Raw genomic sequence first — 21,139 nt, 5'->3', positions numbered from 1 at the left:
TGGGAATTCTAAGGTTGTAGATGTATATGGAAAGTACAAAGAAACTTATCCTTCTATTTTATTTTCATAGAAGTTTAAAGAAAACCATGGAAATCCAAAATTAAATTTGCCATTATGGGTTAGTGAAAATTCTATTTTATTTTCATATTAGTTTAAAGAAAACCCTGGAAATCTAAAATTAAGTTTGCCATTATGGGTTAGTGAAAATTCTAGGTGATCTCATAGAACTTTAAAGAAAACTCCGAAAATCCAAAATTAAGTTTGCCATTATGGATAGTGAAAATTTTGGGTGAGCATGAGTTAAGGAAAAACGACAATAAAAGAGAAGAAAATGAAGCAAAAAATAGCAATCCTATTGTTAAAAAGCAACCATAACAACAATATTGAGGTGGAAGACTTAGAGGAAGAACAAAGTGATGATGATATATTTATCAAAAGCTTGGTAAAACACTTTAAAAAGTCTTATAAAGTGTTTACCAACAAAGACCATGTTATAGAATCAATAAATTCCGCAATTTCAGAATTTGAGGACAAATTTGTATCAGAGCCTATGTGATGATGATATATTTATCAAAGCTTGGTAAAACACTTTAAAAAATCTTACACTTCAAACACGAGTAAAAACAACGAAGTCTTATAAAGTGTTTACCAACAAAGACCATAGACCATGTTATAGAATCAATAAATTCTGCAATTTCAAACTTTGAGGACAATTTTGTATCAAGGCCTATTACAGATGATTTTGTTGCAAATAAGCCTATTGCAAATAAACTTGTTCGAGATTTTCTCGAGTTTCTTGTTGAACATTTTCTAATGGAAAACCCACTAGAACAAGAATTATAAAAGAGAAGAAGAATTTAAAAATCAAGATAAAACGATTGAAGAAAATGATTCAAGAATTGGAAATCTAGAATAACCATATTAAGGATGGGAATAAAAAATCGAAAGCCATTATAAAGAAGGTGCCTGAAGAAAAATGGCAACTTAAGAGAGAAATACGAATCTTGGTAAGAAAAGAAAAGAAATGCCATCAAAAGAGGCAACATACTCAAATGAGAAACAAGAGACTTAACAAAGGAAAAGTAAGCTAATACATAGGGTTAATGTCATACTTCCACCTTTTTATTATGGGGTGAACACCCATGGGGGTTTTGAACTGGAATTTTTTTCACATAAAGTGCCTTGACATAACACCCATTCACCATCAATCCAAACCAATAGTACAAATAAATAGCTTTAGGTTATAAAATTAGTGCAAATTTCATAACAAGATAGTAAAATTTTAAGAGTTTGATGCCACTCCTATTGTCATTGATTCATGTTAACAATATTACTGCTTAAAGCCAAAAAAATTGTCTAAATTGAAACTAAATGGTAACAAATTCATTTTTCAATACAAATCACCTCTAATTTTTTTTAAAAACACTAATATATACTCAACAATTATTTTCCAACAACTCTAAATTTAAATATATAAAGGGTTCAACTTTAACATTCACTTAAAATTTCATTTTTATCCACTTGAGTGGTGATTTATCTACATCCATTTATATCTTGAATAACAAACTCTACTCACATTTTATGAAACTAATGCTTGGTTCCCATTTATGAATCCCTATTCACAAGAAAGCTATGTCCTCCCACATTATCTTGAATAACAAACTCTACCCATGTTTTGACACATTGTCTTGAATAACAAACTCTACTCACATTTTAATACTAATCCTTGGTTTGCATTTATGATTCCCTATTCACAAGAAAGCTATGTCCTCCCACATTATCTTGAAAAAAAAACTCTACTCACATTTTGACACATTATCTTGAAAAAAAAACTCAATTCACATTTTGACACATTATCTTGAATAACAAACTCTACTCACACTTTGACACATTATCTTGAATAACAAAGTCTACGCACATTTTGACAGACTAATCCTTTTTTCGCATTTATGAATCCCTATTCACAAGAAAGCTATGTCCTCCCACATTCCGAGAAGTTAGAAGATAGTAACTAGCAAAGGTTTCGAGGATATCAAATTCCTAAATAAAGTTTTTGATGGGAGCTTCAGTCTCTTGAATAAGGAACGGGTCAAGTTGGAATCCGTTTCGGTTTTCATATTTTTAAACTTTAAAAAAGGTTAGGTGCCATGTCCTCTCACATTTGATGAAGTTTAAAATCATAAACAGAGTTTTCAATGATATCAACGTTCTAAAATATCTCTGTTTTATCATTCTATTCCTTTTCATCATTTTTAACCCTTCAAAAAATTTAATTAATTATTTACAACACATAACTTTAAAATCTTCTAATAAAACCACTAGAAAATATATCTAAGAAATATAATATCATAATATTATTTTTGGAAAACGAGTTCCAGAGCAATAGTTCATGAACACATCACAAACCATCATAAATTAACCTGCAAAGCTTTAATTTTTATTGAAAGTTCTCTTCATAAGAGTGTCACATAACAACATACTAAAAATAACCAGTACAACATATTTGACAGTGTATTTAATTGCTAGCTAGCTAAGAATTCAATGAAATGCGCGTTTAGACCCTATTCATTAAAATATATGTCGAGAATTTCGACACCCACCACGCAGACGCAAAACAAGGTGAAGTGTAGACTCCTTATGGATGTTATAGTCGGCCAAAGTTCGCCCATCCTCCAGCTGTTTACCAGCAAATATGAGCCTCTGCTAATCAGGAGGAATCCCTTCCTTGTCCTGAATTTTCGCTTTTACGTTATCAATCATGTTGGAGCTCTCAACCTCCAGTGTGATCGTCTTGACTGTCAACGTCTTCACAAATATATGCATACCACCACGGAGCCGAAGGACAAGATGCAGGGTTGACTCCTTCTGAATGTTGTAATCCGCCAGAGTCCTCCCATCTTCAAGTTGCTTCCCAGCAAAGATCAATCTCTGCTGATGGTCTTGCCGGTCAGGGTTTTCACAAAGATTTGCATCCCGCCTCTAAGCCGGAGGACAAGGTGAAGAGTCGACTCCTTCTAGATGTTGTAATCAGTAAGAGTGCATCCGTCCTCAAGTTGCTTTCAGCAAAGATCAACCTCTGCTAATCCGGTGGAATCCTCTGCTGATCCGGTGGAATCCCCTCCTTGTCTTGGATATTGGACTTGACATTGTCAATTGTGTCAGAACTCTCAACTTCCAGGGTAATTATCTTCCCGGTCAAGGTCTTGACAAAGATCTGCATCCCACCTCTAAGACGGAGGACAAGGTGAAGAGTGGATTCCTTATGGATGTTGTAGTCGGCGAGAGTGCGTCCATCTTCCAACTGCTTACCGACAAAAATGAGACGCTGCTGGTCTGGTGGAATTCCCTCTTTGTCCTGAATCTTGGCCTTTACGTTGTCGATGGTATTAGAGCTCTCAACCTCAAGCGTTATGGTCTTACCGGTCAAGGTCTTCACGAATATCTGCATCTTTAAACGAAATCAACACAATACACAACCTGCGTAATCACGGAGCATAATTAGAAACCATGATTAACGTTTAAAGGCATAAATAAGCCAAAAAAGCTCCTGAATTTCGCAATCTACACTCGTAGCCGAAATCATCTTTTACAGATCTCGAGCAAGTTAAATAATTTAAAACAAAAAACAAGAGAGCAAAATGAATCCTCGTGGGATACAAAGACAAGTTAACAGAAAGAGCATAACCTAACAACATCTATATGTCTAAAATCTGGAAGAAAAAACGGAAGACAACAGGGAAAGGATTTGAAACAAAGATCAAAGATAGACAGAATGGTCGACTGCATGAAAGACGAAAAAGATAGAGAAAACTGATACCTGAAGGAAATCAAACGGAAGAGAGCACAGTGATCGCATTCAGAAATTCAGCCAATACTGTAAAATGAAATGAAGAAGAAGAGGCGTGTCGCCATATTTAAATGGCAGCAAGGGTAAGATGGTCCGTTCGTAAAGGGACACGTGTAGTCGTTCCAAACCATTCGTTCTGGAATATCTATTATTAGTGTTGGTGGGAGAAATTGCGAGGAACATGGGGCCGTTGAGAAAGAGGCATGGAGGCGTCGATATAGAGCAGAAGGAGCCTCCATGTAACCGTATCGATCTTCGACGGAGTTATTAACCGCGTGGAATATCAATCTTCGTCGCGCAATTGCCGGGGAGTTAGTAACCACGTGGAGGTATCCATCTTCGTTGTATAGTTGCTGGGAGTTAGTAACTGTTTTTAGCTATTAATCTGGCGGTAGAAGATGCTTCTATCGTCTAACATAGATAATCGATCGTCCATAATCGCACACGGTTGCAGCTGGGGGTGTTGATTTCAGAGGGGAACGCCTTACGGCCTATATATATGTGTGTGTGTATGTATATTATTGTTAGTAAATGTAAATTGATTCATTATTGTTTAATGAAAAATAAATTATTTAAAATGTTCCATTCATAGGGGAGAAAAACCTTCATCCTTTTGGGATGTAGAGATTAAGTTGTTAATTTTTATGATTTCTAAATTTATTTATTTTCTAATTTTGAATTTTACAAATAAATATTTTAAAAATTATTTTTTATATAAATAATATAATAATATTTGCAACGTATACAAAGATGAAATCCCTATCAAAGCTTTAACATACTCTTTCTCATAGCCAACTCTCCTAATCTCCTCTCTGTGATAAACCCCAAATAATAGGTAAGTCGTCCCTCCTCTAGACAAGTCACAATGAATGCAAGTAACAATCTGAAAAAAAGTAATCTATTTCCATCTCTCCGGGCCATTCATTATATATGTCATTATGCATTCATTCGTTGCTCAATATTCCAAAACCTATTTAAGTTTTTGTGATCCATAATGAATTAAGTAAAGGTTTTCTGTAAAAATGACATAAAATAAATTTGGCTAAAAAATTCTCTTATGTGATTTTTACAAAAAGACTTTGATTAATATAATAATATTTATGTGATTAATTTTTTTAAACAAATAAATATTTTAAAAATTATTTCTTTATACCAATAATAATAATGAAATGATGGAGTTTGATTTTTATTGGGATTAGATTTTATAAAAAAATTATTTGGTTTATTTTAAAATTTCATTTTTATGTTTTAAGAGTATTTATAAATTTTATAATTTGGGTGAATTAAAAGGTTGGAAAAAATAGTATAAGAATAAATATTTTGAATTTTTTATGGGGTGAATGAACGAAGTAATTGGGACATAGAGGAGGGTGCTTGCCACCCCATCAAATCTCATGGCAATTTAGACAGGGTGGGATGGCATGGCATGTCTTCCTCATGCACAACCTTGTGTGACATTTAATGCCATTAATATATGGCCTCAGTCTTAGAAAGCTTTTGGAGTGTTGGTAGAGTTATGCAAGAAGGGGAGGCTTGAGTCTAATGCCTGTCACAGTGGCTGGAACATTAGTTATGTGCCCCTTTGTGTTATGATGGTGTATATGTCCAATTGTCTTGCCCAGTTTCGGAGTGTTTGAGATGGTACCATTACAACGGGGGTTCTTTTGAGCGAAGCAGGTTAGTGTTGAGGGTTTTGGTGTCGAGGCATAGGGTGCTCCAAGTCCCTGGAAACCAAACTCTAGGGTATGATATTTTGTTGTTACTGTTGGTGGTCATTGGGGCAAAGGGTAATGAAGGCACTTAACTAGCAGAGAGTTAGTTGAAAAGTCATGGAAAAGCAACATCGGGGTAGTGACGACTATTGATTGGGCATATAGAAGTAGAGCTTCTACAGGCATCCCGAACCATTTGTTAAAGGTATCTCAAAATTCCTCTTTGAATTGGGTTATTCCCAGGGTTATTAGTTCGCTTTGGATGTATCGGTTATTTTGTCCCTTTTTCCTGGGGATATTTTATATTTTGCTATTTGGTTACTCAGTGTTGTATGGTTCATGTTCCAAGTGGCACGATTTGGTGCATTGTTGTTTGAATTGGTGTTATGGTTGAACAAGGAGCTTTTGTACACCCTGAATTTGTTGTGTGTCAAGTATCCTACTTTGTATTGAGTGTTTTGGCCTGTTAGCCTTCCTTGGCTCTTTTTGGGTGTGAAAAATCATATTGAAATTGGTGTTTATAGTCTTGTGATTTTTTTTTGCTAGGTGGAGTATTGTGGTGCCCTACTCTCGGTGTGGAGTGTAATTTTGAGCAGTGAATTTCCTGAGTCAAGGGACCTGGGTGGACTTCCCTTGCACAAGAACTTTGTAAAATGTTCTAGTGATATAATTCCCTTTGGTAGGAACTCTGACCTATGCACACAAAGTACTAGGTGGAGGGAGGAGATTGGCGAGAGTGGTTGTTACAGGGGACTCCCTATGTAGTATTATGTATATGATGGGTGAGGTTGGTGTGACAGTTGGCACTTAGGGCCCTATTCATATTGTTTTGAAGATACATCAAGAATGCCCCATCAATGCGGACACATGAGAAGTGGGAGTAGGTGTAGTGACATACATCAATCATCTCAACCGAGTAGATTGGGGTCTTCTTTGGGTGAGGATGTGACACCTAAGTCATTAGGGCCACCTAATTCACCTGAACCTGCACCTGGCCAAATGGACTTGGTGGATTAGACTAGGCAACTGAGAATAGTGATGGTACAACTCACCAGAGATAGACACGAAGACAGAAACACAATCATCTCATTTCTAAATGATTTACAAAGGAATCAATGGTACATGCAAGATAGATTGGCCATTATGTAAAGGGATCAATAGTGGTGTCTTCAAGAGAAGCTGGACATAATGGAGGGTCGCTTGGCCCATATAGAGAAACATGTGCACTACAACTTCAAACCTCTGTCATCCCCTGGTTCACATCCAAAAAACCCTGCACCAATATCCTCTTCTAACACATAATGGCGTTTTGACGTATTTTGGTTTTGTTCATGTTTTGGTTCTTAGCCCCTTTCTGTTTTTGGTTGGTTGAAATTGTGTGGCAATGTATGGTCTTTGTTAGGAACTATTTGATGGACCTCCAAATTAGACACAAATTAAGGCCCATCTAACCTTGCTTAATCAGATAAAGGTTATATTAAATCTGTCCTTCTACACTTAATAATGTTTCTTTATATTTAATATGTTCTTAGGAATGCTTACAGATAATTGCATATTTTGTGTCTAATATTATTTATTTTTGCAGAATATTGAGAGAATATTGAGTAAAAACTGAATGAGAGAATCTAGGGACTTGTTCCTTGCCAATAAATGAATGGAATGTTATGAAGTTATTGAACAGAATATGGAGCTCCATTGATTGAGAAAATGTAGGGATGCGTTTCCTGCCAAAAGAGGATATTGAGCTTGGCTAGCTTACAGAGGATCTATCCTCCTTGGCATTCGAAATCAATCAGGGAACCAGATCCACAGTTTTAGGGAATTGGAGGGAAACAATCCCGCTCTTCAAGGAGGTTTCCCCTCAAGTATTTTTGTATAAATAAGAGGGCCTAAGATCCCATAAGGGATTCGAATTAGAGATTGGAGTTTTGGAGCTAGGAGCAAGTCCTTTGTATTGATTATATTGACTGTTGATGTTTGAACATTATTTCTTGTTAATGAAATCTAGTTTCTTTTCAGTTTGAGTTGTCTTCATAGTGTTGAAATATGTAACTAGGTTCGATCATCGTAATGACATATGTAATCTTGATTTTATGTATTTCATGTATAGAGAAAAATAAATTTATTGTTGTTATTCTTGAGGCATGGGTTTCATGCTCAAGGGAAATTTATTTTAGGTCAAGCACCCATTAAGTGCTTCTAGGGCTTGTCATTTAATGTACAAGTCAATTGAGTCATTATCATGTATTGAAGTTCCATTTGGGCTTGTTACATATTGTAAAGAAAAAATATTTGAGTAAAAGTAGAGTCAAAAGACCCTCCAAGGCCTCGTCATGATTATTATGAAACTAGCTCACAAAAAGATAGTAAAGATAGATCAACACCTTAGAATTCAGCCTCTTCAAGGGGGCAACCTTCTTTACATTACACAAATGAACAATTCTTGGAAGATACAAATGACAAGACCTCCTTTCTATATATAGGAGTCTAAGGGGTCATAATATAATCAGAGCCGACATAACAATAATAATGTAAGGGCACAATAATAACAATAGTGGGCTTCTATGGGGCACAATAATAACAATATGGAAACTACATGGGCACAACAATACAATAAGGGGGTTGTACTAATAACAATAAGGGGTAACACTAGTAGTATAGGGACCCCTATTCTTCAAAAAGTGTTGTCCTCAACGCTTGAGTAGTTCTTGATGCTTATGTGTAAAATTCTTGTCCTCGCATGTGGAATCTTCAGAGGGTAAGTTCTTCCACTTGATGAGATACTCTGAAATTGATCGATTTCGTAGCTGTCGGGTTCTTGTTTATGTGACTAGTCTAGGTTCCACTATGATTTTTCCTTCCTCGTCAAGTTCTGACAATATTGTTTGAACTGGGATCTTTTGCAACTTTTGAATGAGTGGCCACACTTCTTCGTCCTTCTTCCATTCATCCCTTGCTTCGTTTATCCAATCTGGTTGGATAATAGAAATAGCACAAAGCAATGCTTCCACATCCTCATCCTTTCTTGAGAGTGCATATGCAACAACATTTTGCTTCCCTTTTTTGTAGATGATTTCAAAGTCATAACCCAACATATTTGTGACCCATTTTTTCTGTTCTTCTAAAGATAATCTTTGTTCTAAAAAGTATTTAAGACTATCATGATCCATCTTTACCTTGAAGTGTCTTCGCATTAGGTAGGGTCGCCATTTCTTAAGTGCATGTAGTATTGCCAACATTTCCTTCTCATAAATAGCTTTGTGTAAATACTTTCCTTTGATTGGACGACTTTCGAAAGCAATGGGTCTTTCATCTTGCATTAAAACAACACCAATTCCATTTCCTGAAGCATCACATTCCACAATAAAGGTTTTTGTGAAGTCTGGTGTAGCTAAGACCAGTGCTTGGCACATTGCCTCTTTAAGATGTTTGAATGCCTTTGTTGCTTCTGGAGTCCATGAAAAATGATATTTCTTCAATAATGTTGTTATAGGTGCCGCTACCACTAGTAGAAAATGAACAATTAGTGACTAGGTGATTAAAAAAGTTAGTCACCACAACTTTTCCAAGTGAAATACTACAAAAAATGAGCAATTTTAAGTGACCGAACTAAAAACGACTAACATAAATCACTAATTTAGTCACGGGTTAAAATATGTGACTAGCTAATAAGTAATACAACTAAAAATGACTAACATGATTGACTAATTTAGTCTAAGAACAAGAATACAACTACCTAACAAGTACTACAATAATATGAATCCGTTTTTTTATGTTAGTCATCTTAATTATATCAAGCAATCTAAACTTACAAGATATGGGATTGAAAGGTTGTTAAAGATTGGTTGAAATGTTATCCTTCCTTAAACACTTCTTCATCCTCACATGGTGTATAGGTGAGCCAACTTTGCACTACGTATCTCTAATAATTTGTAATTTTAAAAATATATTTTTTAATAAAAAAAAATATTTTATGTATTTTTTTTTAAATATATTCATTGAATCTAATTGGATCTAGTTCTAATTTGAAATTAATTTAAAGGGAAAGTTTATTTTTTAAGACTATAATATCAAATAACTACTTTAATTTCATATTAACCAACCTACATCCATCTTAACCCCGGATCTATCAAGCGTTGAGAGGGGTCCAATCTCTCGAGGTGCAAACTTTTTTTCTAGTGCAAAACTTGAGGAAATGTTTTCACCTCGAGAGATTGGATCCCTCTCGAAACTTGATAGTTATAGGGTTAATATGGATCTAGTTTGGTTATATAATAATATATAATATCTATATTTTATTTGTGTCTCTTTGTTATTCCCTCTCTCTATCTCACCCCCAAAACATACACACACTCTCTCTCCCTCTCTTCCTCTTCTCTGTCTATCTCTCTCTTCCCCTTCTCTCCCTCTCTATCTATATCCTTCTTTCTATTCCCTCCTGCTCTCCTCTCTCCCTCACTCTCTCTCCATGACTCCCTTGTCACCCCCCCTCTCTCTTCACCTTTCTCCCTCTATGTTTTTCTTGTTCCCTCCCTCTCCTACCCCCTCCAATTCCATCGCTCTCTCCTCATTTATATCTTTCTTCCTCTCTATCCCTTATCTCCCACCTCCCTCTATCTCTCCCTCCCTCTCTCTCTCTTTCGTCCAACTCTATCAGTATCTCCCCCCTGTCTGTCCTTCTCCATCTCTATGTCTCCATCTCTCTCCCTTACCCTTCTCTCCCTATCTCTATCATCTCCTCTTCTTTCTCTTCCCTCCTCTCCTCTCTCCCTCACTCTCTCTCCCACTCCAACTCCATCTCTCTATCTCTCTCCTCTCTCTTCCTTCCTCTTGCTCCCTCTCTCCCACCTCACTCTCTCTCTATCCTCCAGCTTTTTCACCGTCTCTCTCCCTCTCTCCAACCCCTCCCCAGCTCTCTCTTAAATTTGATCACATTGTATTGTGTTTAAGAAATTATCTAAATTAGAAAAACTTAATTGGTTGTAAAATATTAAACCTATATTTTGGATCAATCATGTCAAAGAAAATAAAATAATGAAAAACTTTAAAACATCATGCACTATATTTAATCTATTATAATTAGTCAATTTGCTTGTTCTCATCCCTTGGATCATTAGCTATTATGGATTGATGTCGGTTCTTTATATATATAGAACCGACAATTTTATTAAAACCTTATTTTATAATTAGTCAATTTGCTTGCTCTCATCTCTTGGATCCTTAGCTAGGATGGATCTATGTCGATTATATATATATATATATATATATATATATATATATATATATATATATATAGAACTGGCATAGATCCATCTTAGCTTAATTTTATTAAAACCTTATTTTCTATGGGAATATTTTTAGTAGTCGTGAGGATAAAGGGTTTAGATATATCTCAAATCGTAACATTTTCTCTTTTAGATTCAATTAAAAAAATGCTGTAAAATTAAATTAAAATAAAATATTTTTACTATGAAATAAGTTATGGTTTTTTGACATGTGGCATTGATAAGCCATGGTATTGTAACAAAGCCAATTTACAAGTTAATATCCATGGTAAAGTGAGGGTGAATATCCATGGTTAACAATCTTGTCATATTCTTATAAAATATTTGATTGTGAAATAATTTATGTTTTTTGGGCATGTGGTATTGATAATTCACGGTATTGACCAATGGCATTGTAACAAAGGCTATCTACCATAATGTGGGGGTGAATATCCACGTTAATAATCTTGTCATATTGTTGTAAAATAAATAAGTTATGTTTTTGGACTTGTAGTATTGATAAGCCATGGTATTGGCCCATGGTATTGTAACAAACCCTATTCATAAGTTAATAACAAAATCAAAATATAACAAATTAAATTTTATTATTTTTATTAATTTAACTTTCTATTATTAATTGAAGTCATATTTAAATGTTTACACTCATCCCAATATCATTTTTAACTTCTTCTTCTTCTTTTTAATTTAGGGTCTTAGGAAAAAATAACAAATTCTTATTAAAAATAAATCATTTAACCCAATTGCAATTTATATATTTTATTTTATATTATAAATATTTCTTTTATTTTTTCTATTATAAATATTTATTTTCTTTTTCATTTCCAATTTAGCATTGGGTTCAAATAAAATATTCACAGATTACAACATCACATTGTAGCACTGTATTTTTCTCTGCCTTGTCTATATCTGCGTGGAAATTCTAAAAGAAGGAAGACCATCAACGCGATCTATGGATTTCATGGGATTCGAACCCATATGCAGTTTGCATGGGAAACACCTTAGGAGAGCATCCACGATTAGATGGAGGAAGGGCAAGGAATTCTAAAAGAAGGAAGACCATCAACGCGATCTATGGATTTCATGGGATTCGAACCCATATGCAGTTTGCATGGGAAACACCTTAGGAGAGCATCAACGATTAGATGGAGGAAGGGCAAGGTCACTGGGCGTGGATATTTTGGTAATTTGTACATGGGTATGAATTTGGACTCTCTTCTTCCTTTTAACTAAAGAGGATTTTTGTTTGTATGGGTAAATAATTTCGAGGGTTTGATCATAAATTTTATCTAGAGTTGAGGGTTTAATGATTATGATAAGGGAAAGGTCATTGGGCGTAGATATTTTGGTAATTTTTACATGGGTATGAATTTGGACTCCCTTCTTCCTTTTAACTAAAGAGGATTTTTGTTTGTATGGGTAAATAATTTCGAGGGTTTATATGATCAAAGCATAAATTTATCTAGAGTTGAGGGTTTAATGATTATGATAAGGGAAAATTGGGTGTGGATATTTTGGTAATTTGTACATGGGTATGAATTTGGACTCTGTTCTTCCTTTTTAATAAAGAGGATTTTTGTTCTTATGGGTAAATAATTTGATTATGACAAGGGCAAGGTCATTGGGCATGGATATTTTGGTAATTTGTACATGGGTATGAATTTGGACTCTGTTATTCCTTTTTACTAAAGAGGATTTTTGTTCTTATGGGTAAATAATTTCGAGGGTTCATAAATTTTATCTAGAGTTGAGGGTTTAATGATTATGATATTTATGTATTCAAGCCTTTGTGATCCATAATGAATTGAACAAAGTCTTTTGGTAGAAATCACATGAGAGAATTTTTTGGCCGACGTGTTTTGAACCAACAAGTGTGGTTCATCATCTTGATGATGAACCACACTTGTTGGTTCGAAATGCATCGGCCAAAAAAATCTCTCATGTGATTTCTACTGAAAGACTTTGTTTAATTGATTATGATATTTTGGTAATTTGTCCATGGGCATGAATTTGGACTCTGTTCTTCCTTTTACTAAAGAGGATTTTTGTTCTTATGGGTCAATAATTTTGAGGGTTTATATGATCAAATCATAAATTTTATCTAGAGTTGAGAGTTTAATGATTATGATAACGCAGATCTTGATTGCGGCCAACAATTCATCAAAAGACAATGCACAAGTAAGCATTTTGCATGTCCTTATTGTACAAAGGGTTTAATGAATATGATAATGCAGATCTTGATTTCGGCCAACAATCCATCAAAAGGTAATGGACAAGTAAGCATTTTGCATGTCCTTATTGTACAAATCAGTTCGCTCCTCTCTAACTTTTGTAGGGTTAGAATGCATGAAATTTTGTTTTTTCTTTCCACTCTTTTTTTAGTGCTTGATTGTTTGTGTAATGGACTCTACCATGCCCAAATTAAAAGGGCTCAAGTGATGCAAGAAAATTTTCTAGTACGATGCAAATGCTAAACCTTCCTCAAACTTTGTTACATGAAATTAAAATTTCTTGTAATCATCAACATAAAATCGTTTCCGTTTCATCCTTAGATTCTGATCTCAATACCTATAGTTTTAAACCATGTTACTATATTTTAAGTAAAATATACTTAGATCCATTAAACCTTACAACTCTCCAAAGCTTGTGTTAATTTCAACTAAAAATAAGGAACCTGAATGACTTTTGCAATTTAGATTCAATTCTTACAAACAATGACTAAAAATGGAAGAACTCAATGGTCTTATAACTTTTACCCACCCATCAATTTCGAAGACCTTTGATATTATTCTGAACCTAAACAAAGAGAGTAGAAGAAGAAGAGGAGCCTGGATGAGGTGGAGCCTAACCTGCTTGATACTTTTAAAAAGTTGGGCATGCCCTTGACTAGAAGAAGAGATTGACCAACGTTGTTGCAGATGTTGTTTTTGACAGTGTTTTCATTGCTACCATGCATAGGTAGACTCTATAGGTAGTTGAGGTTATCTTTGGTCATTATAAGAGGTAATTCAAGAGTATCTTTATCTAGTTAGGAAGTAGCTTGGCAAGGTTGTTTCTCCTGCTGACAACTATTATGCTGCATTGTATTTTTATTTTTTTAGTGATAGCTCCTTCTATTAAATCTCCAAGCACACTTTGTCACCCATGGAAATATCCACTTATTTTAGGATGAATGAGATGGAGACCAGGCATTTTGAGAGGACTATAATTTTTGTAGATGAGAGGAGTTTTGTGCGGTGAGAGGAGTTATGTGACATATATTGAAGGATGAACTATATCATTTTATGACACCAGGCATCTCCATGCCACGGTAGTGGATATCTATTGCACCGAGGGAGCAATGATAAAGTATTCCATTGTAAAGAATTTGTATGTTGGGGACGAGGAATGCAGATGTGGGATTTATAATTTATTACGAAAATAGGGTTTTGCGATGGAGACAAATCAAGGATTTCATGGACCTGAGTAGAGATTGGTTCAACAATCACTTGGAATACTCAAGCATTTTTTGAAAGGTGATGATGCAATTGGAGAGTTCTATTCTATTGCCTTGAAAAATAACTATCAATAGGGGGGACAAAGATGATCCATATAGGGAACAATTGCAGGAGTAGGATTGCTTCTAAAATTATATCTATAGGAAAGTCAAGGGACTACTACAGAGGATTAGTGCACGTGCAACCAAATTATCATAATGCAAGGAATTTTTCACAATGTGATTTGATGCTCATCGGGGACCATGAAGCTGCAAATACTTATCATTACGTTCAAGTACAATTGAGTTGCATTCTAAAGTCTCTATTTCATTTATTGATAGTCCTTCTTGTGTCCTTGTCTCTCTTAATTTCATTGTGGTAGGATTGGAATGGGTTAAAAAATCAAGCATATCATTGAGTCAAATAGACACCCATATGTCACTACATGTCATTGTGCATACTCTTTGTTTTTGATACAATTAGAAGTGAGAAATATGATGTGTGCACACACAAAAAATCCTAGCATGCATGATGAATCCGCCTCCAATTCAATTTTCTATGATGACATTTTATTTGCTTTGTTTATACAGGTCATCTAGTCACATAGTGGCTACTATCGAATGTTGAGGTATATGTCATATAAATATTTTATAGTCTACTTTATTTATATTCTACTTTATTTTATATTCAAGTATTCATCGTCTTTCATGTCTTATACTCTACATTGTATCTTCTTTCATTTTTAGGGGAGGAACTCAATATTGATGGTAAGAAGCAACAAATGAAGAAAGAGGAGAACAATAACACTGGATCAACAAATGAAAAATTAAAGAGAGAAGAGAATCTGTCTAGTAATACCCTTAGAACCAATATCTTGCATAAGACACATTCATAGAGACTGATGGTGAAGTCTTCAGAGTTGGTGAATTCACTTGCAATGCTTTGGCAACACAGTGATAATATTTTGAAATGATGAAACATTAATATTTCATGTGTAAATTGTAGTCCAAAACATATTAAGTTGGAAACTCATATTGTAATACTTGATATTTTATATAATAAAATTTATATGGTTGAAATTATTTTTATTTGCACTTTTTTTTTTCCACTGGGAAAATCCGTAATTTTCATTATATGGAAAATTACATATTGTAGATGCTTTACGCATATGCTGAGGTCACTATACACAGTGTACCTTTTAGTTACAAAAAGGATTCTGTACATGAACATCTGATCAGATGTACCTCGCAGGGCAATCTGCTAGTGCTATATATAAAAACTGTTTACAATTGCCTTCCAGGCTTTACCTTACTGTTTCAAAATAAGACATTATGCTATGGTGATTACAAAAAACATCTCTGCCATAAACGTGATATTCTCCAGATAATTTATTGTCCAGGTGCATTCTGATAACTCGGATCAATGTATGGTCGGTGGTAGTACTTGTACTCATGTTGGCCTTGTACCTCTGTGATCTCCCATACACCTCTGTCTATCAACGTGGCCTCCTTGGATAGTTTGTCAGCACTTTCGTTATGTTCCCTGTAGATATGTGAACATGTGATGTTGTTAAAAGCTGCTTTGAGTTCAAAAACTTCATTTAAAATAATGCTGAGTGTGTGAATGTGACAATCAGATATGCCATTGAACCAATTTATGATGATTTTTGAGTCCCCGAAAATATTTATGCAAGTGCAATGATGACCCAAAGCAAAATGTAGTAAATGTCGAAGTGTGATGAGCTCAGCATAGTTGTTTGTTCCAATGCCCAGTCCCGCTTTTACTTTGTAGTAATGATGCTCGTTTTTGTGTATGATAAATCCACCCCCACAACCCTGCCGGTTTGCAGCCCCATCAAAGAAAGCCCATGGAGTGTTTTGATCAATGCAGGGGGGTGGATGAGGGTGGCGCAGTTTAGGGGGCGGGGGATATGGTAATTCTCTAAATGCTGCAATAATTCCTGCCTCCACCATTGGCCAGTGTACAGGTTTATCATCGAAAATATTACGGTTTCTCGCTTTCCATATGTGCCAATTTACTAGAATTGGGAGATTGATATTATTTGTTCCTTTGTGCCACGTCTCCCAATCTATCCAAGCCTTTGTCAGGTCTGTACCCTCCCAATTTCCAATGTAAGAAATGGTGTTTTTAAGAGCTGTCCACAGTTCTTGTATATTCCTGTATCGCATAAAAAGGTGCTCTGTGGATTCAGTAGCTCCTTTGCATAGCACACACCAAGTTGGTCCATATTGTGCTCTGTGCATTAGATGCTCGCCTGTAGGTACTTTGTTCCTCAGGATACACCAGAAGAAGAGTTTTGATCGCGGTGTTGCTGTGAGATTCCAAATGCTATGCCACCAGTTCGAGATGACCTCAGGTTTTTTGTGACTGATAAGAAGAATGTAGCCAGCCTTTGGAGTGTAATAACCACTATCAGCTTGGTTCCATATGAGTTCATCCGGCCCCTCTTTGATTCTGATGTGAGATTCGATCAGGGCCTCTCTGTATATCTGCCATTCCTGATGCCATCTTTGTGGGAGATTTAATTGTTGTGCTGTCCTCCAGGCCTGATGAAAAATATCTGAATTTTCTTTGTCTGCAATTTGGGCAATCACTTTGATATCACGTGCGAGTAGATATCCAACCAAATCTTGAGAAAGAATATGCCTTCCTCCGCTGCCAGTCCATGGGTCGATTCCGATCCGAGCCAGGGTACCGTCTCTGATTTTCCAAACCAAGTTGTCTCTGATCATGGGCAGTGAGAATAGTAATGCTTTCCATATAGATGATATACCAGCTCTGTTCCAATTAGGGAGTCTAACCCATTCCAGAATGCCAAGGGGCCATATATATTTGTGATATGAGAGACGGGTCCATAAGCTCTGGCTAGTTAACAATGCCCAGCTCATTTTCGCTGCCAATGCTTGTGCAAAAAGTGGAAGATCTTTTAATCCCCATCCTCCCCACTTCTTTGGGAGTGCTATCTTCTGCCATCCGATCCAGGCAAAGATACATTTGTCTTGACTTCCTGCCCAGAGATATCTGTTGCATAATTGCTGTAGGCGAGCCAGAATGTGTCTTGGTATCCAGGCGAGGGCCATCCAGAAAACCGGAGTTGCTTCCAGCACAGATTTGATGAGTACTAATCGTCCTGCCCTGGAGAGGTATCTGTGACTCCAACAGGATAGTATTTTTTCCAATTTTGTTACAAGCCAAACCTAGTCTGCAATCTTCTGGCGAGTGGGCTTTAACCAGAAACCCAAATACTTTAGACCCCTGTCCAATGGATGAATGTTATAAGGGAAAGCCTGCCATGCAGTTTGAGATTCATTGGCTGAGGTACGGGCCAGAGTTATGGTAGATTTTTCTTGATTAACAATCATGCCTGTGGCCTGTGAGAAGAGCTGTAGTATGCGGGAAAATGTCAATGAATCTCTGATGCTACCATCCAATAGGATGAGTACGTCATCCACGAACAGCAGGTGTGTGAGGTAGCACTCATCCGTGATCTTGAGGCCTCTGAGAGAACTTTCCCTTTTTGCTGAATTGATTAAGCGACTCAGTCCTTCCATGACCAATAGGAATAGGAGAGGTGATAGGGGGCAGCCTTGACGAAGCCCCCTTTCAGAGTGAAAAAAATGGGAAGCCGATCCATTAATCAGGATGCTGAACGAGGGAGTAGAGATACAAGCCATGATCCAGTTTATGAGAGGAAGAGGGAAGCCCAGATGAATAAGGAGCATCTTTATGTATAGCCAACTGACTCGATCAAAGGCTTTTGATAGATCAATTTTCAGGAGAATACATTTAAGATGTTTGGACCAGATGGAGTGAAGGGCTTCCTGGGCGGATCCAATGGCTTCATGTATCTGTCTATCTTCTAGGAAAGCAAATTGCTGAGGAGCAATGTGTTTTGAAAGAATGGGTTTGAGCTGGTTAGCAATAATCTTAGAGATAATCTTGTAAAGAACATTACACAGTGAAATGGGGCAAAAATCATCAAAAGAGGATGGGGAGTCAGATTTAGGAATGAGGGCAATGAAAGTAGAGTTTATAGCATGATATAAGCACCCAGATGTTCTACTTTCCTCTATCACTCTGAGCAGATCTTGTCCCAGCAGGTCATAGAAGGCTAAATAGAATTCGATAGTCCAACTGTCCGGCCCAGGACTCTTGTCCTTCTTGAACCATTTGAGTGTGCTTTCTAGTTCCTCCATAGTGACCGGGGCCGTAAGATCAGTCGAGTCCTCCTCATTTACAAATCTAGGGAAGTGTGTGGCCACATTAATGATCTCTGCCAAATTTGAACCTGGTGGACTTCTGTACAAGCTTCTAAAATGTGATGTTCCAAGCTGGGAGAGCTTGTTGAAAGAGTCTGCAAGGCCCCCTTCAGGTAGGGGGAGATTCCAGATAGTATTTGCCACTTTCCTTCCCTTTGCATAGTTGTGAAAGAACCTTGAGTTTTCATCCCCAGCTTTCAGCCATATTGCTCTGCTACGCAGTCTGAGGGATTCCTCCCTTTGTCTGAGAATATTAGTCTTCTGATTTTCCAACTCAATCAGTCGAGACTTGTCTTCGCCCGAGATGAATCCTAAGTTCCGCTCATCTAGTAGGGAGCTCAACTCTTCTTCAACAAATGACAGTTGAGCGGTTTCCTTGGTGTTCTTCTCCTTGGCCCAATTAATGACTATATGCTTCAGCTTAGAAAGGTTTTTACAAAATCCCTTGGCTAGTGATGCTTCTCTGTCAATGGGGTGTGCCATCTAGTAATTTGTGACCAATTTCATGAAGTCTTGGTCCTGAAGCCAGATATGGTTGAATTTGAAAGGGGCTTTTGGCTTATGGTGAGGGCCGAGGATTTCCAATAATATTTGGGAGTGATCTGATATACCCCCCGATCCAACCCATTGTTTATAGTGATGTAAATGATGAAGCAGGGGGCCTTTTAGCAGAAATCTGTCCAGTCTGCGCGCCAAAACTGCTGCTCCCACCCTTCTGTTCCTCCACGTAGGCATGGGTTTCATCATGGGGATATCAATAAAGTTTTTCTGTTCCAGGGTATTTCTCATGAACTCTGTCATGGTATCCACCTGTGCCATAGAACCCCATGATTCACGGAAACCCAGAGAAAAATTTAGATCTCCCCCCAGAATGGTGTGGTCAGATGCCATTAATGTAAGATTAAGGAGATGCCTCCAAAAGGGCTCCCTTTGGTGGCAGGGGCCATATACATTCACAATACGAAGGGCTTGTCTGAGTTCCACTGAGAAAATGTCCATTCCCATGAATCCTTGTCCTCCCCAGGAAGAATCAATCCTGATTGACCTAGGGTTATATCCGAGCACCAGTCCCCCAGATCGTCCAGTGGCATCAATTGTGAAGAACTTCCATCTTGTTGCCAGTGAGAGTAAGGAATGAGTGATAGCCTTGGCCGAGCCAAGAGTCTCTTGAAGGAGAATAATATCAGGCTGTTCAACCTCGAAGAGTCTCCGAAGGGCTAGTTTCTTGGGGGCACTAGCCAGGCCCCGACAGTTGAATGATAAGCATTTCATGGGGGACCACTCCGGGGGGTTAAGGCTGCTCTAAGGACCCCATCAATTATGGATTGATGACCAGATGTGACCTCCACCCCAGCCCGCTGGATAGCTTTGGCAAGATCAGATTTTCTACCTCTGGAGGTCAGAGGTCCCAGTCCCAGGGAGACAATACCCAGTCCGACCTGAGATCCGGAAGAGATCGCAAGGTGGGTACGAGGACGAAGAGAATAAGGGTGGGAGGTAGTCTTCCTAGAAGATGACAGCGAGGAGGAAGGGGATGAGGGCGGCAAGGTTGGAGGAGCAGTGGAGGCAATCAAGGGAGGAGGCGAGATAGTGCAGTGAGCCATAGTGCAAGATGCATTTGAAGTAACGAATGCAGAGGAGATACCAAGAGATAAGGAGGAAGGGTTTAGAATAGTACCCGAGGCCTGAGCGGCTGCAGCTGCGGCCCGAGCCCTAGTCATAGGTGGCGAAGACGAGCCTAGCCCCTTCGTCCCTGCCTTCACTGGAGAGCCCTGTGCTGATGCAATCCCCTGAGATGGGCGAAGGATAACTGGGGAAACTCCTCTAGATGAAGTGGGAGTGATCTTTGGAGAAACCTCTGGACTTTTGTTGAGCGGACAGTCCTTAAATAGGTGTCCCACTTGATGACAACGATTGCAGCGGAACGGAACACCTTCGTAATCGAGAATTTGGGTCCTGGTGTATTTTCCCCATTGCAGTGTGATCTTTTCCTCCAATCCGTCACGCGTATCCAAGTGAACCAGCACACGAGCTAGGGTTCGCTTCTTTGATTCCACATATGTGTGATCATGATCCAGATACGTGCCCAAAGCATTTCCTATCCTGATGAGTGCTTCCTCACTCCAATACTGTAGTGGCAATCCAGGCAAACGCACCCACAGGGGTCCTGCTCCAATCTGTTCGCGCTCTGGGTCAAAGAGGGGACTCCACCTCTTTAGCAGAACTGGTGCCATTTCGATGTGCCAGTACTTTGCCAGTACTAAGTCCGTATAGACCTCCTTTGCAAAATGGAGGGAGAACCACCCTCGGGGGAGAACATGTACCTCCGGAAGTTCTTTGAGCAGGGCTCCCCAGATTTCCTTTACCCATTGCGTCAGTCGGCTTGCTGAGTAGGCACGTCCCCGCACATGTCCTACCAAGACCGTTCGTGCCATGGCCACTGCTTCCCCTAATTCTGATGGGTCGCCAAAGGTGATAGTGATATCTTTGGTCGTCGCTCTGATACACCTGGATTTCCTCTTCTTTGTGCGAGGCGCCGACG

General features: G+C 37.7%; 2 protein-coding genes across 2 annotated transcripts; both read right to left on the bottom strand.

Annotated features, from left to right (window-relative positions):
• Positions 1-3,079: 3,079 nt before the first annotated feature.
• Positions 3,080-19,080, bottom strand: LOC149205290 (uncharacterized). The gene is made up of 3 exons (XM_089397364.1): positions 17,585-19,080; positions 16,102-17,485; positions 3,080-3,442 (listed from the first exon to the last, which is right to left on the bottom strand). The coding sequence occupies exons 1-3, from the start codon at positions 19,078-19,080 to the stop codon at positions 3,080-3,082; spliced, it is 3,243 nt and encodes a 1,080-aa protein (XP_089253490.1).
• Positions 19,081-19,869, bottom strand: LOC149205289 (uncharacterized). The gene has a single exon (XM_089397363.1). The coding sequence runs from the start codon at positions 19,867-19,869 to the stop codon at positions 19,081-19,083; it is 789 nt and encodes a 262-aa protein (XP_089253489.1).
• Positions 19,870-21,139: the final 1,270 nt, after the last annotated feature.

Source organism: Pinus tabuliformis, chromosome 1_2 (assembly GCF_031772625.1).
Source record: "Pinus tabuliformis cultivar Carrire ecotype Pingquan chromosome 1_2, CPIR1, whole genome shotgun sequence".
Taxonomy (NCBI): Eukaryota; Viridiplantae; Streptophyta; class Pinopsida; order Pinales; family Pinaceae; genus Pinus; species Pinus tabuliformis.
Note: the sequence above shows the minus strand (reverse complement) of the source record. Positions and strands in the feature narration are given on the sequence as shown.

Bases quoted from the DNA above. Each gene is read 5' to 3' on its own strand.
- LOC149205290 (XM_089397364.1), bottom strand. From the start codon at position 19,080: ATGGCACACCCCATTGACAGAGAAGCATCACTAGCCAAGGGATTTTGT. The intron at 17,486-17,584 runs GTATTTGGGTTT...TTGGAGTCACAG, and splicing joins CCATTGGACAGGGGTCTAAA to ATACCTCTCCAGGGCAGGAC. The intron at 3,443-16,101 runs GTAAAAGCGGGA...TTAAAGATGCAG, and splicing joins ACGAGCATCATTACTACAAA to ATATTCGTGAAGACCTTGAC.
- LOC149205289 (XM_089397363.1), bottom strand. From the start codon at position 19,869: ATGAAATGCTTATCATTCAACTGTCGGGGCCTGGCTAGTGCCCCCAAG.